The sequence below is a fragment of the Spinacia oleracea genome, chromosome 4, assembly GCF_020520425.1.
Source record: "Spinacia oleracea cultivar Varoflay chromosome 4, BTI_SOV_V1, whole genome shotgun sequence".
Lineage (NCBI taxonomy): Eukaryota > Viridiplantae > Streptophyta > Magnoliopsida > Caryophyllales > Amaranthaceae > Spinacia > Spinacia oleracea.
In genome coordinates this window covers 2,994,992-3,017,828 of record NC_079490.1, presented here as the reverse complement: position 1 = coordinate 3,017,828, position 22,837 = coordinate 2,994,992, and the positions used below count along the sequence as shown (strand labels likewise).

Below are 22,837 nucleotides of genomic sequence, written 5' to 3'. Positions count from 1 at the left end.
AATACGTAGTAAGTTAAAATATGATAAAATGAGTGCATTCGAGATTATTAATTATGCAATAGATTTAAGGGATAAATAATTCAATTAAATTTTTTATAAAAAAGATGGTCAAATAATAATTTTTAAATATCCGTGCGTGCACGGGACCTAATCTAGTATATTTATATTTAGGAACGAAGGAAAATACTTCGTTCATAATTCCTTATCGGACAAAACTCGGTTTATTTATTTTCCTGAATTTTAATTTCCGAACACACATTAATAGTTGGGATATTAATATAACTTGATATTTTGCCCGCGAACATAATCCAAGTGAGGTTCAATCCTCCAACTAATTGGCAATAGAATGAGTAGTTCACTTAGATTATAAACTATAAGTTTTTTGCTACATCTTTCGATATGTCTGGGAATCGGGATACAATACTCACACTTACCTTTTAACGCTTAACAATCGGATTGACCGACTAACATGTTTGACATGTCTAAAGGAAAGAAGGTACGTAGTACATAACAAATATTACTTTGTAAATTATAAAAGAATTACATCGTTAAATCATCAATTTAAATCTCAAAATAAAACATACGTCGTATTAACTAAAAAAATGTTTCACAAAACGTAATAATACGTTAAACTAATATGAAACGGAGGAAGTATATACTTAGTTATTTACTGAGTACGCACGCAATCTAACAATATTTAACCTCTGCATGAGAAAATTAAGGATCTAATTAAATACAAAGAAATTAATTAAAATGTTCTAAGCATATAGTGTGATGATCATTAATATATTTCCCATGTACTTAATCACTATCTTCATTCCTTTGCCTCTTCTCACCTACATGTTGCACTTGAGTTGTTTTACGGGACAACGACGACGACGACCGGCGACTCGCAACTTCATGTGGGAAGTTGAGTCTAGCTTTGTTACCTCGTATCTCGAACGCGGCCCGGTCATAGGCCCGGGCCGCGTCAATAGCCGTGTTGTACGTCCCGAGCCAAATTCTATAGCCTTTACGATTAGGGTCTCTAATTTCAGCTGCAAATCTACCCCATGGTCTTCTCCTCACCCCTATATAGTTCCCAAGATGTTTATGATTATTATTATTATTACTATTATTAGTATTACCGTAATTATTTTTTGTAACAACCTTTCGCGGGTTGCTACAAAAAATGTGAAAGGTTTCATCGTAACCAACTCCTCCTTCTTCCTGGAGTGACGAGTAAATGTACTCCAGGAGAGGGTCATTGTCGTCTGAATTACGACTATGACCCTCGTTATTATTCCCAAAGGAAATACTAAAACTTGTTGGAAATACCCTAGCATTGCTCTGAGGGTATAGTTGGGTGACGAACGAGGATGACGACGACGACGGTGGCGGTGATCTCGAGTCGAGAGTGGTGGAAGAGGCCGGAGACGGGACTTGTCCGTCATCGTCGAAGAGGTATTCTTCGATGAGTTGTAGGGCCGTGACCGTGTCCGACGCTAATGGTTCCATACCTAGCAGTATAATAGACCCCTTTATTTCCGTGCCCTATAAATATAATGTCACCATATCATTATATAAATGCTCTTACGTGCATCTAATAATTTTCCTTATCAAAAATTAAAGTTATTGTTTGCGAATAATCGTCTTCAATTCCTCAATTTTCGAGGTATATATATAGAGAGCTAAGAAGAAGAAAAGGAACTCAATCGAACGTGTGCAATTCCTCGTTGATTTGTTGTTCAACAACGGAATTCGTATTTTAATAAATTATTCAATGTATATCGTTAATCGTTACATAAATAAATAAGTTACTCGGTCCAAATAAGAAAAAAAAGGTTGAATTTCTCTTCTTCAATTAAGAATTTATAATAAATTAATTATTTAGGGCATTTCACTAAAGAAGGGTGTCAATTTTTTTTAATTGGTTGAAGTTTTTTAATTAAAATAAATTTGTTTTGGGGTGTCTATTAAGAAAATGTCAAATAGAGGAAAATTGTTACATTGCGGCTCAACGTTATATACACTAACAAGGTTACAAGGGTTTGGTTGGATAAGAGTATGGATTATTTTTCGTCAATACTATGCATTACTCTCAATCTAAACATTCCCTAACAGTATAAAAGTATGGATTATTTTCGTTTTTTATATGATTTATACTACGTATATTATAAACTTGATTTCGAATTACTTTCTGTTACCGGTCAATATTGTGAATTTGTACGTAGATTGATATCATTCTGAAATACGACGGTTCTATCTTATTATGTGTACGTACCACTTGGCTGGATTGCGTTGTTGCGCCTTTCGCACGACGTGCATGTATGTGTGTCACGTGCAACCGGTGTACAAGTAGTGTGTGTGTTCCACATGCATGGTAGGCTAGTAGCGATCCAGTTATACACATATCAGAACGTGATATTTTCACGTGATTTTCACTTATCTGATCTGAACATAATATATTATGAACTTACTAATTATACTCTTCTTTCAACTAGCTTTTAATCTTATTTTCCTAAACTTATCTTATGTTTCGACATACATTTATATAACAACATAGCCAGATTATATATTAAATTATTTTGTCCCTTAAATTTGGAGCATCGTTTTATATTATGTGGAGTACTGTTTATATAAAAAGGGTACGTACAGTTGGACAGCTCCATATCTATATACTTCATACTTCCTCCGTCTTTTAATACTCGCAACTTTTGGATTTTTAACACTATTCACATAATCTACTTTGATTATTGTTGGTGTTTTATTTATAACATAAAACATAGTCATGTGGAATCTTGTTAAATTCGTCTCCATGTAAATATTAACTTTTCATATTTTTTGATTAAAGAGAATTAAGATATAAATGATCAAAGTTGTGCATTGGCATGCGTAAAAATAATAAATGTTGCGAGTATTAAAAAACGGAGGAAGTACTAGATTACTAGGAGAGGTACGTATTTGATGTCGTTATAAGATTTGTCGTCCTAGAATTTAATTCTTCCTTCATTTATAATTGTAAATGAATAAAATCATTAAGGACATGTTCGGTATTACTAGCTATTTGAAATCCATTAGGGGAAACCATGAACTTAATGCTAGTCGTACGTCCCCCTTTCTCGCGTAAAAACGATCAGAATTCGAACATGCTGCGTTTTTCTGGGAAGGATTGAACGAATATATACGGTCATACTCCTAACATACAATTACAATAAATCATATTGATGTTGAAATCTGACAACAGATCGATAAACTGAAATAATTTCGATATTAGTTTTCTTAAAAACAGAAAATTAAAACTAAAATAATAAACGTTAACGGACGGGGGCTAATTGTTTGCATTTACGCATAGTTGCATTTGCCTAAACTCTTCTTACAACAATTACGAAGTAGGATTTTTATTTATTATGTATTTTATTTTATTTTATTTGACAAAATTATAATATTATTTAGGAATTTGCAATAATTTTTTTAAAAACGGTGGATAGCATAAAATGGACGGCTGATTCTTTGACAAATTAAAGTCAACAATCCTTTTGGGAATTTTAATTCTCAAATTATTTTTGAATTATTGATTATTCTTTTCCTTTTTTATAAAAACTAATTAAGATTAGTTTATAGTTATTTCCATCCTTTCTTTTCAATTATGTTTTGTTTTTGCATTAGATTCCAATAAAATTACATAGTTTCAGTGTAGTAAGTACCCATATGGTGGGTTTGATTCTAGTTAGGTTTTGTGTCTTTAGTTTAGTTCAAGTTGTTTCTTTGGTAAAGATTTATGCGGGATCGAATAAGAGGTCAATCATTCGACTACAATCAGACGAATCAGCCGGAAATCATATTTGTCACGGTTACAACAGATCTATAGACCCCTCGTCGATGAAGGCTGTAAATCACAGCGATATAAAAGAGGGTATACAAAATGTTTGATATACTACGATCGTAGCTATGGTGAAAGAAAGTTTTTATTTGCTTTGATTGTTATGTATTTGTTAGATTCAAATCTTTATGTAGATGTCGTATGACTTTTTATCAATGAATTAATTTGATTATCTAAAAAAATATAAAAAAAGACATACGACATCTATAAAAGAAATATGAATCTAACAAATGCGTGAAAAATTAAATTCAATAAAACACTTTCTCAACAAAATTTTGATTATTGCATGTCGAACATCCTTAATATTAATTACGTCTAATTACCTTAAAATTTTAATTTTTTTCATCAGGTGTAAACACTCACGTACTAAACTCGAACAATTTCTTAATTAATTAGTGCTAAAAATTCTATCGTAGCTGTGATCATCGTATGTAGTAAAACAAATTAATCTACTCACAAATTTTTAAAAATATTTTTAACGATAATTTTATTGAAAAAATGGTCATATAATAAGGACAAAATTCAATCCGAGGCATCAAAATTCAAGGGTTAATCACAGAATTATTATTACCTTATATTATAATGTGTATATGCTTGCGTTAGCTTGAATTGGTCAGGCTGAAACGTATATTGACTAGCTAGAAATGTAATACATGTCAAATATAATGTCAATTATACATACTACGTACGTACATGTGTATGTGATCTTACTTAGTAGAGATAATAGGTTTAAGTCTTTGATTAGGCTCCATTTGTTTTGACGAAAAACTATTATGAAAATAATTTTTCTATTTTCCGTTCTTTGATTATTATTTTTTTGGTTTTTGGTGCGAATTAAATGAGCAACAAGCAGGAAAATACACATTACAAATTAATGGGAGCGGGAGATTTGAACCTTAGATTTATCTTGCACAAATCCTCAGTCTTTACAGGTATTAGCTCAAAACCTTAACGATTCTGTTATTTGTTTTGTTAAATAAGGGTGCGAAGTATTTCCCTTTTACAAGAAAGGAAAGCCACATTTTCAATCTCTAATCGCTTACATTCCATTCGAGGGCGTCAAAATCGCAGCCAGGCATGTATTATGAAATACATGCCATGGGCTTGTTTGTAATTTCCCAGCCATTTTGAAATTGTTGAATAGTCAACCCCGTTTGCCAACTTGGATCCCGTTTGTAATATGAATACCATTTTAAAATATTTAGCACCATTTTTGTGATATTAATACCACTTTATAAAATTTAGTACAAAACGAGTACCATTTAAGGAAAATGAATTTCATTTAAAAAAAGTTTAGTACCATTTTTGTAATACCAATACCATTTTTGTAACACCAATACCAACTCAGCAATGCCAAATCACCACCCCGTTTTACAAATTTACAATTCCGTTATACATTTCCCCCAAAAAATATTTAACATTTACATTTACCTTTTTATTTGGGGTTGGTATGTTTTTGCAAATACATGCCAGGCATGTATTTGGACTTCCTCCATTCCTTTGTATCTCCTTCCATCCATCCTTTCCTTTCCACTTCCATTTCTAACTAAGTACATGCAAAGCGAATCGAACCCTTTGGTGATGTAATTTTTCATCAACTTAGGTAGATTTATATATCCGAAAATAGAAAAGATTTTAGTTCCGTGAAAGGAGAGAGGGATGGAAAAAACTAGTAAGACCGAGAACTTGGGAAGGAGCTGAGACCGGGAGGCCCGAACGTTGACCCGGGTTAGGGGTGGAAAAAAGTTAAGAAACTATGATTGCTTAGCTTGCTCTGGCTCTCAAGATATGTTTCTTGGCATTGACCATGCCCTAAGTGGCTAAGTACATTCAATTCCTACCCACTTATAGGCCTTGTTCAATTCACTTTATTTCACTTATTTCATGAAAAAATAAGTTCAGATAAGTTTATGAAAAATAAGAGTTACTCATACACAATTTATAACTAAAATAACTACTGGTAAGTTTAATAAGTTCAAGATAAATTTAGAAAAAAAAAGTGACATTCGAATGAATAGAAAGCACCTTTATTCAGAATTTACTGGTATAAAAAATTAAGAAATTTTGATTTTTACCACCTTTTGTATGTCAGTTTTTGAAACTTACCACCTTTTAAAAAAAATTGAAAACTACCACCCGTTAATATTTTCCGATATTTTTTCTATTATGTGGGACCCACATGGTCTATATTCTTTTATATTATTTTCCTCCCTTTTCCTGGTTTGATTATGAACTACTACTACTACTCTTTCCGTCCCTAAAAGATTGTCCCATTTAACTTTTCGCGTTTTTCAAAACACGACTTAAAATCTAAATATCTCTAGTCTATACGCGTAAAAGTTATAAAAAATTGATAATTCGTAAATACATATTGCAACGAATCTAATAAAACTCCATATGACTATATTATTTTTATAGGCCGATGAGAATACATGGTCAAAATTTTCAAAATTTGACCCAAAAAATTATAATGGGGCAATTTTTTTTTTAGAGACGGAGGGAATAATAAAAACAATTTGTAAGATATAAATTTCACTAAATTAAAAATTAATTAATTAATTAATGAACTACTTAAAGTAAAAAGGATGATTTCCAAATCCAGATTCACGCATGAATATAAAATAGACGTACATTAAGTTGTCAAGGTGGAAAGTGGAATTGAACCATCATTAGCCATTGAAGAAATTAATTAATCCACACGTACTTATCATCTTAAAAAGAATCATTTACGAATATTTACAATTATTTAATTATGTTTAATTCAAAATTCAACGCTCGTCAATCACCGTTATCTCTAGTCATATACTCATAGCGTTCATAGAGTGAGTGAGTTCCATCTCATATTCAAAATTAGTTGATGTTTGTACTTAGTTGGTCAATAATTTATATTTTCTGATTAGAATTGCATTAATATCGACTAATGAAAGAAAGTGGTACATAAAATTGTACTTCCTCCGTTCCTTAATACTCGATCCGGTTTGACTTTTTGCATTATTCACAATAACTACAAAAATTTGTATCTTCAACGACAACCTAATTACGACGGGTCAAATATCCCGCCGTAAAAGCCTTTTGCGACGGGGCTAACATCCAAACAAAGACGGGAACAACCGTCGCAAATGTCTTTTACGACAGGTTAACGGCGAGATTTTCCATTAACGATGACCCCCTTTTATGACGGGTTCACGACAGGAAATCTCGTCATTAATCAACAATTATTGATCTTTGGCGACCGGATTTTCCGTCGTTAATGGCATAATTTTTTGTAGTTTATATATAATTCACTTTGACCCTATTTTATTTCTAGTATATGAAAACAAATGTTAGTGCATAATATATTATTGACATCATCTTAATATATATTTTCAAAATATTAATATTTTATAATTAAGTTTTAATAATATGTAGTTAAAGAAATTGGTGGTCAAAGTTGTGCATTGACAAGCGTGTCCGGTCAAAACAGGTCGAGTATTAAGGGACGGAGGGAGTACAACGGAAGAATTTTATCCCCGTCATAGGAATGTACTCGTAACAATCTACTATGAATAGCTCAAAGTTGAACTATAATTTAAGTACCTGATTAGCTTAGTTGGGAAAGTTTTGTGGTCTCATGATTGGAGATTGGATCAGATAGCATCACCACAAATTGTTATTTTCTACTCTCTCGGTCTCATTTTATTATTGCTCCATCTGACCCGAAATCTCTCACAAATTATAGTCAAATAGGGCAAGTAAAACGAGACGAATTGAAGAGAGTATTTTCAATTTTCGATATACTAATATAAAAGAAAATATCTACGTCTTATTGCAATATATAATTTATACAATGAAAAATGTTTTCTACTCCATGCATAGTTGTTTTGCTAGATCAAGAATGTAATGTACGTAATTTTTTGCAATATGCAAAATGCATCCACTTACATTTTTCTTTAGGCACGTACATAAGCCACCCGATTAATTACAAAGAGTTACTAATTGTACATTTGTACTACTACGTACAAAATTATAATAAAGAGATAATACATTAAGGGAAAAAATAATTTAATTTTACGTACAATAATTAGGGATGACATAATAGTTTTAAAAAAATCCGTATATTACATACTACGTATAACTATTACTACCTGACTCAATGAAAAGGTTGAATTTGACCATAAATTACTCTCAAAATATAATTATTGGAAAAAAAAATCATTTAAAATTACTTTTTACGTACTTTATTTTTTACCAAATTGAGAGTAATTTGTGGTCAATTCGTACCTCAAAAAATGAAGATATATTATATTATAACTAATTAATTAGATTTAGCCATTATTTTTGACAATTAATTAGAACAATAACTTTCCAATAATAATTCTCTCTCACCACCATCATCAACCCTTTGCCGTTTCTCACCAATTTGTTGCACTTTTTCATGATCATTAGTTCTTCTTCTTTTGGATGATGAAGACCAAGACTCAACTTCATGAGGGAAGTTAAGTCTAGCTTTATTACCTCGAATATCGAAAGCTGCCCGGTCGTACGCCCGGGCAGCTTCGATAGCCGTGTTATACGTACCGAGCCAGATCCGATAGCCTTTACGGGTCGGATCTCGGATTTCCGCCGCAAATCTACCCCATGGCCTTCTCCTCACCCCTATATAATTCCCGTTACTATTACTATTACTATTATTATTGTTGTTATTTTGTCTCTCATCAACTTTTTGCGGCAGCTGCTGGCTGCTGAAGATACGAAAGGTTTCATCATAATCAACTCCTTCCTCGTCCAGGGACGAGTAAATGTATTGTAAGAGATCACGAGTGTCATCATGACAAAGACCTTCAGTACTACTAATACTAGTAGTACTGAAGGAAATATTGAAGGTTGTTGATCCGCCGCTGAATAGTGATGATTTTGAGCTTATTAGGTGGTCATTGGTGGTTAATGTGGAGGCCCGGGAGTGGAGTTGGTCGTCGAAGAGGTGGTTTTCGATGAGTTGTAAGGCGGTGGCCGTGTCCGGCGCTAATAATGATTCCATTTATTGCTAATGAATTGTTAGTGATTTTCCAAAGAGAGGAAGGAAGGTTTTGGAAGAAGAAGGTTGTAACGTTGGGGTTTATATAAAGGTGTATATTTAATTTGTACGTATTATTGAAAATTTGTCTTGGAATTTATTCAAAACTAAATATTATTATTAAATATCTTATTCAACGTGGTTTACTCAAGATATCTTACTTGGTCCAACAGGAGAAATTTTTGATTTTTCAAATATATATATAGTTTTTGTAACTTTCGTTTGATGATCAAACGTATGGTTTTTACCACATTATATATTGGTTAATGAGTTTGGGTTTGTTTCAACTCATTTTAACTTATTTCAGCAAAAACAAATTCATACAAAGCTCATATAAGTTCATAAAAGTTTAATTTAGATACCTAAGTTTAACAAAAATAAGTTTTTTTTTAAGACAGTTTAACACAAAGTAGGTTATATTGGCGAAAATTAAGTTCATATAAGTTAATATTATACAATATATTTTTTATTTTGCGCGAATGATACACAAGGCAATTTAAATTACAAGCGAGCTGAGAAAGGGGACGGGGATTGAACTTGTCGCATATCGTACACAAACCTTCAGATTTAACGACTAAGCCAAGATCATTAGTATATATCCATATACCTATTAATTGCTACATAGTGAATAAACCTAGTGTGAAGTACATACCAATGTGCGTACTTATAAGATTATGAATAAAGATTTGTTAAATTAGAATTTCTACGGAGTAATAAATTAAGCAAAAAATAAGCATATACGTAGTATTTTTTATTATGTAAAAGACCAAGTCAAATTCTCAAATACCATTACGTCGTACAAACAATTAATTATGAAATAGAATAACAATTTTTTGGTGCTAAAAGAAGGGTTACGGAGTATTTTATTTAATTAATTACGGAGAATTTAATTGAAATGACAACGAAATATATACGAAGTACTCCGTACCACTACAAAAAATTTGTATCTTTAACGACAACCTAATTACGACGGGTCAAAAATCCCGTCGCAAAAGGCTTTTGCGACGGGTCTAACAACCAAACAAAGACGGGAACTACGGTCGCAAATGTCTTTTACGACGGATTAACGACGGGATTTTCCATTAACGACGGCCCCCTTTTATGACGGGTTCACGACAGGAAACCCGTCATTAATCAATGATTATTGGCCTTTAGCGACGGAATTTCCTGTCGTTAATAGTACAATTTCTTGTAGTGTACACGTTAGAAAGTAGGAGTGGAGTAACTTTTTAATGTTTGAAAGGGAGGATATTTTGATTGAATTAATTTTATTTTTATGAAAAGGAAAAGGAAAGGTATAAGAAAATTAGGTTTTTGATGATTTGCATACACAAATAACACAATATAATAATATATACGTTGTGGCTTGACTGTCTTGTACTAATATGGGGTACTTTGAAAATGTCATATTTTCTTTTGAAAATTATGACGGAAATACGGAGTGTCCTTATTGTTCTAAAATTATCAAAATTTTATATTATTTTAATACATATACACATGTTTTCGAATATTAATAAATAATTTTTAATGGATTATATACAATTTGCTTTTACATTTCCACACTCACAATTTTAATTCAAACATAAAAATGGAATGAGGTACTACGTACCGCCGTACCATGTTTGACAAAATTCTAAAAAACTAAATTTTGAACTCGGTAGTATTTTTTTTTTGTTACGGTATAATTGGTTTATTAACGTAACCCTTTTTCCGTAAACTAAGATAATTTACTTCATTTTATCGAAGGCAATATTAAGTATTACGTACCGTATAATTAATTGCATGTTATGTGTATATAAGATAAACGGTTACTCGATTCAACCAAGAATTCGATCTAAATCCGACTTGATCGAAGTTACTACCTCCGTTTCATAAAGTTTTTTACGCTTTGAAAAATGTGTCCAAAAATTAAAACTTTGACCATAAATTCTCACTATTATACGTATCAAAATTTATCATGAGATATCTTGTTAGATTCGTCTCAAAATGTATTTTATAAATGTCAAATTTTTATAGTTTTTTACCATATAAAATTTGATATATTAACGGTCATATATTGCACCGTAGTCCGTGCAAATAGTAAGTGTAAAGATCTTTTTGAAACGGAGGTAGTACATGTTAAGACACGGCTCAACTGAATAGACTTTAAACTCGATCTAAATCAAACCCAAATTTGACTCACTGACCCGAATTGCCATCTACTATTTCAATGATAATTTGATCCAAATTTTTAGGCAAGTTGCAAACTTGCAATGAGATTCGATGCATGTATATTTACAAGAATTACAAGATTACAAAAGTTATGAAAGAGTACGTTGAAGTACACAATTGTCAACGGTCAGACAAAGATTAGCGTATCGGTCAAACCCACATGATTTGAATGTAATATTAACTCCATCTACTAAGTGAGTATGCAACTAATTAATTCATATAATATTTTATCAATTAGGATAACTGCGGTATTTATAGTAGCTTTTTTATTGATCGTGCCATTGGTAGTTGTTTCTACACCACACAAAAAAAAAAAAAAAAAAAAAAAAAAAAAAAAAACGGAGTATGTAGTATTCTTGTAACTTTGTGTCTTATCGATATTTAAGGTAGATTCGTTCTCTTCCACTCCTCTATTTTAGCTCACACCTCTCACTTCCTCCATTTCATCCGAATATATGAATCAAGTTCTCTACTTTAATTCTAAATTAATAGAGACCAAGTCACGAAAATCAAGCTCAAACTTCATAATAATTGCATATGATAAGAGTAACTTTAAAGTTTTAGGGTAACTATTATCGAGAAAAAGATCGACTAACTATATAAAAAATAAGGGTCTCTTTTATAGGGGGGCGTTTTGCAAATATAAGAGTAACTTTTTACTTTGTGGCTAATAACGACACCGCACAATAATAATGTTATTGTAAACTGGAGGCACACGAAAGATTTTGAGTTTTGTTAAACTTATTTCCACTTCATTCTGGAAAAAATGCATTCAGATAACCTCCGAAAAATTAGAATTATTTAAAATCGTCATTCAATAAATTAGCGCACACCCATTTTTTTAATGGATTGCGAAATTTTCGATTTTTATTTTTGTAAATTTAACCAAGTACCTTCCTGGTATAGGTTAGGGCAATATATTAGAGCATCTCCAATGGTTGTAGGTAGCGATTAGCTTGAAATTTATAAAAGTTTCAAGCTAATAGCTAGACCATTGAAGTGAAAATAATAAATTGGTTTGGCCAAGCAAATTAGCTTGTTTAAGCTAATTTTCTTGACAATTAGCTCGCAAAGTTGTCAAATAATTAGTTGACAAGTGGGACAAGTGAGACTAATCTAAATAACAAGTTAGTTGCTAGCTATTGGAGTACAGATTAGCTAGACAATGAAATAGCTTGAAATCTTATATGACATAACAAGCTAATTGTCAAATTAGCTTACTATTGGAGATGTTCTGGTTTCTATTTTTGGAACGGCTTAATTAACTAAATTAAACACCATTTACTTGTTTGGGTCATATTGACTTACAAAGTTCTAATCCAACTTCATTCAACCGCCCGCAATCATAATCATTGACCGAATCAAATGCTTGCGTTTGCTTGACTTTGTCGATTTGGCTGAAACATTGACTTCCATCAAATCATAAATATCTTCATCCGTCTCAAAATAAATGTCACATTTGACTTTTTAATGCGGATTCTGTAATTAAATAATATCTATAGAATGATATTGATAAATGATAATCGAACGTGAGAGTCTTGGTTAGAGACATTGAAAAGTCAAATCTAAGGTGTATGCTCTATTGATAAAAACAAGCTGGTCCTGGAGATCGGATCTTATTTGACAACGTTTTGAGTGGAAAGACACACAATCGAATTTAGCTTTGGAACTCCTCGGTGTTGAGAGATCGAGATAAGGATAATCGATACTGAAAATTCTACCCTTATAGCAATTCACAGTCAAAATAGGTTATGTTTAATTTACTTGCAAGTTAAATAAAACGGATGTTCTAGGGTTATCTACGTGTATGATTACTAAGTTTATTAAAATTATTTTCCACCAGTTAGGTTTTAAAGAATGAGTAATTGTGTATAAAGGGTACTTTATATTTAAAATCTGGTTTTGACTTTTTACACTACGCCTTATTTTAAATAAAAAAATATTAACATTATACTCAATCCATTTATATATTGGCACCTTAATGTTTTGCTTGTCCCTTATATCACGCTCTCCTTCCCTCTATGGTGTGGAACCAAATAAAGGATAAAGAAGATTGAAAACCTATTGCCATTAAACCAAGTATATTTTTCATGATATTTAAACAAATTCAGTTGAAATAACTCTCTTTTAGTTAAATCAAACACAACCTTAATTTATTAATGAAAGTATCACTTAATTTTCTTTGGAACCTAGTCATTAATTAGAAAATATTATCTTCAAATAAATGAAAGATCAAATTAGCCCTTTTGTGTATAATTTGTTTTCCTATTAAAATCTTATTTTGTTCACTTAATTTATTTTAGCCTTATTTTGAGTTCAGGAAAAATAAAGGCAAACCAATAATTCAACTTATAACTAAATTAAATTTTTATATACAAAAAAATTAATATGTATATTAAATCTCAGTAATATGTTCAGATAATTGAAAAACATGTGAATAGAACGCGCTAATTAAATGTCTTCGTATAGTTAGATGAATCGTGATCTTATGACAATGACATTAGAAGATCCCTTCTTTGTAAAGTTGTAATCATTTGGGCTTCAATTTTGTTCTTTCCCAACTTTCTTTGGTTTTGTCATTAGTGTATGATAAAATCAAGGTCGCACATAATTTTTATTTTGGTCAATTATGTCAAACATGTAAACAAAATTCTAGTTAGATATTTTTTAATTCTATCTTGAACCAATTTTCCAAGTACTATTTATTTTATAATATTGACAAGGAAATTCAACTTAATCGTTTGGGAATTAAATAAAGTGGATAACATAATAATTATTTAATGATTTGGCTCACCCATTATCCACTTTGTATTACATCTCAGTTCTCATTAAGCCACATTGGAAGAAACCATAATAATATACGAAGTAGTTCATTTGTATTTTATTATTTATTACAGAGTAGGTGGAAAACTCAGTTTGTGACTTAAAGGTTACAAGGTCGAACCCCATCAGTTGTGTTATGCTTGAGAGTGGCTCATTCTTAGACCTATGTAGCTGAGCTGGTAAACTCAAGATAAGTAGACAAGTAGTGTTTCAGTGGGGTCGTCTTTCTTCTTATTTACTAGAAAATATATTTGCTAAGTGTAAAGATTAATTACTTATTTTACTGCATAATTTAACGAGTGGTAATATAATAATTAAGAGTTTTATACATATATAGTGCCAAGCGACCTTAGAGAATAAGTCATATTCATCGATATTTACACATGGTATCAGAGCCTGTTATTTTCTAATCATTCTTATATGTTGTAATGTATGGTATTAGGAGGATATCCTCTCAATTAAGCACCACCTCATGTTTTGAGTATATAAGTAATAAGAAGTATCAATTTGTAGACATTAAATTTTTCATAAAAGAATTTGTAAGTTTACATGATAATCTTTATTTTTGCTTTATTTTCCATGAAATAAGTGGAATTAAAGTGAATAGAACATGATATTTTTAGCCTTGAAGTTTATCTTAAATTATTTGGACTTATTAGTCTTGAACTCATGTTATCCGAACTTATTAGTCTTTAACTTATCTTATATATATCCATACTTATTAGTCTAGCTAGTTTATCTTATTTGAACTTCTCAATCTTTAACTTACTTTTTCAGAACTTATAAATCTTTAACTTGAAACTTACTTTATCTAAACTTTATTATCTGAATGTATTAGCCGTGAATCTTATTATACCTAAAATATTTGAAAATAAGGTGAATCGAATGCAACCTAAAAAAATATTTGAAAGTAAGATGAAATGAATACAGCTGTATTTATTTATTTTTTACTTTATGTGGTGTGAATAGAGAGGTATTACAGGTGATCAAAAGTCGGGTCGGGCCGGACTTTAACACAAAAACTCATGCCCAAACCCATAAATATGGTGCGTGCTTTTCGGACCGAAACATGCTTTTGGGCCGGGTTCGAGCTTTTCTACAATAGCGTATTTGAGGATGCCTGAACTCGTACTTTTACGGAACGGGCTGGGTTGGGCCAACGGGCATAAAGGGAAGGCGAGCGAACTCAACCTTTATGCAATAACGATCATTCGCATAAATTTGGGAAGTGGCACTACAAACTCTCGCAAAAAGTGGGATGTGCCAAAGAATTTTGATTTTTGACCAAAATTAATTGGCTTGTGTTCCAGCATAGAAGCCATAATACCAGGAAAATAATAGATTCACAGTTCACACTCCACTAAGTAACCACCTAGTATGATATAATCCACGTACAAATTACTCATCTTACTTCACTAATTAATATTATTAATCATCTGTTTTTAACACCAGCTAGTCTCCTATAAAACTGTCTGACACTCATTTAACTGTCAAATACTCAAATCATGTGCATTAATGTGCACGTAGTACTTAGTAACTGTCAGACCATGTTCATTAGTATGTCAACTGAATAGGAGGTGGTTTACGTGACATGTGGTCTGACAGTTAACTAACTCTCACACGATTTTTTACAAGAATGTGTGTTTTTAACAATAGTTTATATACTTACATGAAAATGGCTCAAACTTTTATTCAACACAAAATATATAATATATATCCTTCCCTCTAATTCAGGAATATGTGTTTGATTTTAAATTTGAAAAGTTTCAAGCATATATGTTGTATATATATAGCATAAATAGAATTCCTAAGCAAACTCACACTGACTAGCAAATGGAAAATCTATCTCCAAACACAAATGATTTCTACTCTTATTATACGAGTGAGCCAACTAGTCCTACTAAATACAACCGTCAAAATGACTTCTTCTTTCTTAGCATGCCTACTAGTCCCACAAGGAGTGCACCCGGGTTCAAATCCGGGTCAATAACACCCGAAATACCCGAGAATTTCTCTCCTTACGCCGAAAATTTTGAATTCGAAGAGAGTAAGAGGTTTTATCCCTACGATAATGGGTTTTATAAGAGCGGGGACCTTTCTGTGGCGTATGCTGATGAGTTGTTTTGTGATGGGAAGATGGTTCCTTTACGGTTACCACCACAGGTTCGTTGTACGAGGCCTAGTAAAAGGCGTGGTAACGATTCGACTGGCTCGTCCCCCGGGGCGCGGACCGTGAAGGGGGTCAAGGTGCCATTCTTGAGGCAAAGGAGCTTGTGGAATGATGGGTATGACCCCTTCTTAGCTGCTTTGAACAAGGTTAAGGAGGATAATGATGTGATTAGCATGAGCTCAAGTGGTGAAAAGAAGGCTCATCATCTTAGGAGATCCAAATCCCTCTCACCATTTAGAAGGCCCAATGGGTCAACAACATGGAAGGCCCACAAGTATAACAAAGTGATCTTGAGCCCAGGGAACAAACCAAATTCTTTTGGGCCCATCCAAGGGCCCAAGGATGATATTATAGGAAAATCTGGGTCATTAGAGTCTAGGAAGCAAAGGATCAAGAAATACTTGCTGAACTTTGGGAAGGATGTAAATGGGGAGCAAAAAACTCCATTATTGTTTAGGAAGAAGATGCATAATCCTCCTCATAGACTCGGGTCGAAATACCCGAACGCGGTCTTCAGGATTTCTAGAGAAATGAAGAGTTTGATGAAACACCGAGCTCGGTTTTTCTTTTGCTTGGCAAAAGGTTTTGGTATTAAAAGCACAACAAAAATGAACTAGAGTTTCAGCAAATAGCTGTCTCACTGTTTGCACGGACTCCAATTCAGTATTTGTTATTTACAAGCAATGGGGTGCAAGTTTCATATTTAACTCGGTGTTAATTTACGCGTCTTGCTAAATTATTAATCATGTAGGTAGCAGACAATTAATACTGCCAAGTTTTGTTCTGTAAGTCTGTAACTGCTCTGTTATCTACTCCATGACTGATAAATATCAGTTAAATTACAGAAAGATTGAACTCTGCAAGATGATGACATGAATATTTGAAAACCGAAAACTACAGAATAATGAAAAAAGAAGCAGGGTAGAGTTCTGTTAAGTCTATAATCTCAGTTTAAGTAACAAAAGTTTGATTAAAATGACTGATAATCCCAGAATGGTAGAGGTAATTAACACCTGTGAAAGTTTCTGATAACTACAGAAAAATTGAAAAAACCAGGATTATGTCTTATAAATCTCAGATAAGTAACAAAGTTTGAGTAACATGACTGATAATCTCAGAATGGTAAACTGTGATTCATTTCATCACAGTCAAAGACTCAAAGGTTTCTGATAACTACGAAAGATTTACTAAATATGGTATTTTCGCTAAATATAGTAAAACTTGTACATCAAATTCGCATCCATACAGATGCAATGTGGCATGGAATGAATTTTACAATGCCTATAATTCATCTATAATTCATCCATGAAAAATTTTAGTTGGAATCAAAATGAAGGCTAAAAAAGATGATATGAGATGTATCAGACTATCAGCTAAGCCTGTTTCTGCATGTTTTCGCAGCTTTCACATAGCAACCCAAAAAAAAAAATCGTAGCAACTACTGATATAGTTAGCAATTTCAATCAATCAATTTTCCCAGATTTGTTCTTCTATTCCAAAATATCACCGGGCCACAAACTCTTCCAGGTAGAAATTTCATTGCTCGTGTGAAGTTTTCTAATACCTCCGTAAAATCCATCGCCCTCATTTCCTTCCTCTCTGTGATCCTTCCTGTTGACAATTGTCCTCCTCCATCGTGATCCCGGTGTATACTGGTTAAACTCGAGGACAACGGTGTCTGTTTTCAACCAAAGAAGTGTCAAATAACTAAACCAGGTATAGTGAACACAATTTTTATCAGAGTAATTTCTGTTAGAATATGCTGAAAGACTGAATGAATGTTAGGGTTAGTCATTTCATTAGAGTTTTTAGTTGTCAATTTGTTTATCATTGTGTATATGATCTCCAACTCGAGAATGGAAGGCACAAATTAATAAGACTTTATCCAAATAAATGATGCCCCTAGGACCTACAGGTAAAGCTTTTGAAGTTGATGTGATGAAATTAGGGTTGCCAATCCCTGGCCCGACCTGATAATCCGACTCGAACCCGACCTGAAGTTACTGAAAGAATCCCGAACCCGACCTGAACCCAACCCGAATGACCTGAAATCGACCCGATTTTGCCCATTTATCATATTTTGTAGTAATATTAAGTTTTACAACATTTCTGATATTTTTTTGACAAAACCCGAAATCGACCCGAAACCAAACCCGAATCTGACCCATTGTCCCGAATTGCCACCCCTAGATAAAAGGTCCAACACTCCTCAACTCTACAACCACGAAAAAAATGGTGGTGGAAAGATGTGCGACAACAAAAAAAAGAAGATAAAAACAAAAGGACCATTGGGTCGGATTTACAACTTGATAAGAAATCATTATGCAAACCATTGTTGTCAAAAAAGGCAAAGGAAATTGAGAAATCCCACTAGTGGGGATCTGATGCACAACCAAACAGAACCTAAAGGAAGAGGACGACGTCCGTTGCTTTCACTTTCAGTGTGTCTGGCATTAAATATTCTCTTGAAACAAGACGTAAGATCATTGCCGGAGAAATTTACGACACACAGACAATGATATGTCTTGGGGACCAAATGACTCAGAAAGAAGATGACCCATGATTATTGAGGATAAAATAAATATAACCAAAGTTTTCAAGCTGCAACTCATGGCATTTAACACCACTAGCTCGAAAACAGCATCTAATCTAACTACGCCTTCCAATTAGAAGATTATATTATTCTTCCCACTGTGATAGGCCACATTTTAAATTCAGGCCGTACCAAAAATATCAGATTACAAGCTAAAATTTTAACTTTCCTATATTAACACTAGAAATGATACCCTTGTGTTAGAATCTTCAGAAAAAACTACAGAAATTCTAGTTTTGAAGTTGTACAAATGTAAAAAGTGGGAGGTGATTTCCTTGGAAGAAAGTGAATTTTATCCTTGGACGAATCATTTTCTGTGGTATTGATATTCTAACACGATCCCTAAAAATCCCATGCAGGAATTTTAGTTTATGTTTCTTCCAACTAGAAGATTATATTATTCTTCCCACGTTAATAGGCCACATTTTAAATTCAGGCCGTACCAAAATATCAGATTTCAAGCTAAAACTTTAACTTTCCCATATATTAACAGTAGAAATGATACCCTTAGCTTAGAATCTTCAGAAATAACTGCAGAAATTCTAGTTGTGGAGATGTGCAAATGTAAAAAGTGGGAGGTGATTTCCTTGGAAGAAAGTGAATTTTATCCTTGGAAGAATCATTTGCTGTAAAAAGTGAAGGATAACTGTGGTATTGATATTCTAACACGATCCCCAAAAGGCTAAAAATCCCATGCAGGAATTCTGGTTTATGTTTCTTGCAGTATGCTTAAAGAGTTTTAAGTAAAGATTCAGTGACTAGAGGCATTAATTTACTCACCACTGCTATGACATCGGCAATAATTCTCATTCCCATCACATGACTCCGAGTGGCCAACAACACCATACCACCATCCTGCGATAAATATGCCGAACATTTTTGTCAAGTTAAATATAATTGGCTTTGTTTCAATTTTAGACATCTAAGTCAATGATTAATAATATAGATTAACAATGAGAAAAAATGATAGTAGAATCATAGAAGTATTCATTACTAAAAGTGCACCGGCAATTTAGTGCTGAGTATGATTTTGGAAACAGCATTTGGATCTAAAAAATATATTCTGTTTTCAGTATCCAGTAAGAAGAAAGTGTCTAGGGATCTCAAAGGGAATATCATAAACATAAATACTCATTAGTGCAACACTAATCATGATTCATGACACCTTCCCAGCTTTCCCAAGATGCAGAACAACTCTTACACCGTTTGGACAATTTGGAAGGTCATTACACATATACACAAAAACTCGGGAAAACATTCATAGTTTCATACTCCCCTGTTTGTGACTAATAAGCCACCATTCTAATTTAGACCGTCCCAGAATAATAGGCCACTTTCGAATTTGCTAGAAAAAATCCACCTCTAATATATCATCATATTTTTCTAAAGGGAAAATACTATGTCTCTGTGCAGGCCAACTACCATAAACAAATTTCCATACTTTTATTCTAGAATTGCAAACCTAATTATAACCAATCAAGAGAAAGATCTAAAACAATAATTAAGTCAAACCAACATCTAACTTAGTATCTTAGCTACATTAATTAAACAAATATTCAACATAATGACACCCAATTCATAGATTGTGGAATTGTACCATAAGGGAATTCTTTATTCCGTCTCCATTGGATCTCAATATGATCTCCAGGGTGTAGATCATTTAAGCAATCCGATGCATGAAGATCGTGTGGTGGAGTATCAACTGGTGCTACTCTTAGCCTTTCCCATTGAATACCACTCTCTATTGCCACTGCCCTTCTCCCATGAGGCGGGTACCTGTAACCGCGAATTCAATAACTCCGTAAATCAAAATGTTTGGTGTTCTTCAAATTAATCAAATGTGGAAAATTTTGGAAGATCAAATCACATTAATCAAATTAATCAAATGTTTGGTGTTCTTCAAATTAATCAAATGTAGATAGTTTTGGAAGATCACATCACATTAATCAAATGTTTGGTGTTCTTCAAATTAATCAAATGTAGATAAGTTTGGAAGATCAAATCACATTAATCAAACTAATCAAATGTTTGGTGAACTTCAAATCAAATGTAGATAACTTTGAAAGATATTCTAAAGTTCAAATCTTGCACTGTTTTTTTTCTTTTTTTACCTTGCTTGGAAGGTGTCAGTTTGAGGATCATAGCTAAGCTCAGCATCATAGCAGGACAACATAAATCCAACATGACCATTCTGCCAAAAACAACAATAAGAACAATCCAGTTCATTTTTTTGAAATCAAATTGATTCAAATAAGAACAAAATTTGAAGCAGAAATTCAGGATAAGTGATTATGATCAAATATACCTCTCGGTTGTAAACCTGAGCAGGAAACCAGAATTTGCCACTTTCAAGAGCTAAAAACCAGGACATAACAGTATCAACCATAGGTGAAGTTGAATCCTTTTTATTATTTTTGACAAATTTTGATGTAAACCATGTCAAAGGCCACACATACCAAACAAATTTGAAAAAACCTTGTGATTTTTTCCCTTCAGAAACACTCAAATTTCTTCTTGAAGCAATAAACCATTGCCATTCGCGGTATGCTGCAGGACCCAGAACTTTCCCCCATTTCTGCTTCATGTGTCTATCCCAAAGATGATCACTGATACATCTCTCTCTCAATGAGCTACAAACAGCAGCCATACTACACAACCCAGCAGGGGAAAGCTTCTCAAGAATACAATCCAATGTAAGTTCAGGCAAATCCAAGACTGAAAATTGCTCATTTTCTTGAATCTTTTTCTCAAATTTAGAGCTAAAAGTGGCCTGTTTCATTGCCATAACAATAGAGGGAAATGAGAAATCCCAAAAAACACCAAAAACCCCTTTTTGAAGAGGTTTACAAATGGGAGAGAAGGACAACTCTTTCCAGAAGCAGAGTGGTAAAAGCCTCACATCAGTAGCCCAAGGTGGAAGTGGTTTTAGAGATAAGGAGCTTATATAGAAGAAGATGAAGGAGATACCAGTCACCAGCAAGAAAAGCATTTAGAGAGATTTTTTTTATTTACTAATAATGATGATAGGATAATAAATCAATCTAATTCAAGGAATAAAAGATAAGCTCACACACAAAGCAAGGAACCCAATTGAGGCAAAAGCAATTGCTATTACATAAGCAAAGAATTAATCAAAGAAATCTGATGATTAAAGGTGTTAATCTTTCTTCCTCAATACCTTCCTCCCACTTTTCTTACAAAAATTATAAAAATGGGTTAATGGTAAGAGGATCTTCAAACCTCTCACTTCTAATATATGGGTTTTTATTGGTTTGATAGAGGGTCCCACCAAAACCCCAGAAATTGGGCCACCCTCCCAACAATCTAATCCAATCAAAATAAATTGTTTGTTTAAAGACTCCTCTACAAAGAACAGATTAAGGTGGACATTCATACACCCCAAAAGAATTGCTAAACTTGAACTTCAAAAAGCTATCACCTTTACCTAAAAAGCTCAACTGATAATCAAGTATTCAAGTTAGATAAGGGAGAAGATCAAATAAATGTGATTTTTCAATTCAACCCCAATTCAAAATTGGTCCAGATTCATGAACCCTTATCTACTCTAAAAACAAAAAAAAAAAAAAAAGGCATGAGTTTTAATGTAGCAAGAAACATATCTTTATGAAGGAAGAAAATCTAACAAATATAGCAAAACAAAACCCAGATCTGAGTAGTTGTGTTGCTAAATTAGGTGTACCAAACTTTTGCAAACCAATTAAAAATTGCAATAATTTGAAAGAAAAAAAGATAGAAAATTCTTGGAAGGTTGATTTGAAGTTGGAGAGTGAAAACTTAAATGAAGATTGCTGGTAATGTTTGGTGAAAGGAGAAATGGGAAAAGGTGGGTCCCTTTTTTCACCTTATTTTCAGCAGAATCTTCTTCTAGTTCCTCTTCACTTACAAAGCTCCTTTCTCTTTCGTTTCTTTCATTGGGGTATTTCAACAAACAGTTTGTGTGCAAGCTAGAAATATGAGAAAAGTAGACCACAAATTGACAGGATAGAATTAAGAAGTCCATTGATGGGAGAATGTGGGCGGTGGTGATTCTTTGCCTCGAAAGAAGCAAACAAACACACGCACAATCTTTCTCTCTCTTCAAATCAAATCGAAATACAAGTGGTA

General features: G+C 32.9%; 3 protein-coding genes across 3 annotated transcripts; all 3 read right to left on the bottom strand.

Moving 5' to 3' along the window:
* Window positions 1–549: 549 nt before the first annotated feature.
* On the bottom strand, window positions 550–1,616 carry LOC110783261 (ethylene-responsive transcription factor 5-like). The gene has a single exon (XM_021987571.2). It carries the CDS (start codon window positions 1,495–1,497, stop codon window positions 802–804), a length of 696 nt encoding a protein of 231 aa, XP_021843263.2. The 5' UTR covers window positions 1,498–1,616; the 3' UTR covers window positions 550–801.
* Window positions 1,617–7,742: 6,126 nt separating this feature from the next.
* Window positions 7,743–8,960, bottom strand: LOC110783239 (ethylene-responsive transcription factor ERF098-like). The gene has a single exon (XM_021987550.2). It carries the CDS (start codon window positions 8,877–8,879, stop codon window positions 8,187–8,189), a length of 693 nt encoding a protein of 230 aa, XP_021843242.1. The 5' UTR covers window positions 8,880–8,960; the 3' UTR covers window positions 7,743–8,186.
* Window positions 8,961–17,302: 8,342 nt separating this feature from the next.
* Window positions 17,303–22,837, bottom strand: LOC110783331 (F-box protein At2g32560-like). The gene is made up of 5 exons (XM_021987661.2): window positions 21,018–22,837; window positions 20,824–20,903; window positions 20,310–20,488; window positions 19,493–19,567; window positions 17,303–17,797 (listed from the first exon to the last, which is right to left on the bottom strand). The coding sequence occupies exons 1-5, from the start codon at window positions 21,699–21,701 to the stop codon at window positions 17,610–17,612; spliced, it is 1,206 nt and encodes a 401-aa protein (XP_021843353.1). The 5' UTR covers window positions 21,702–22,837; the 3' UTR covers window positions 17,303–17,609.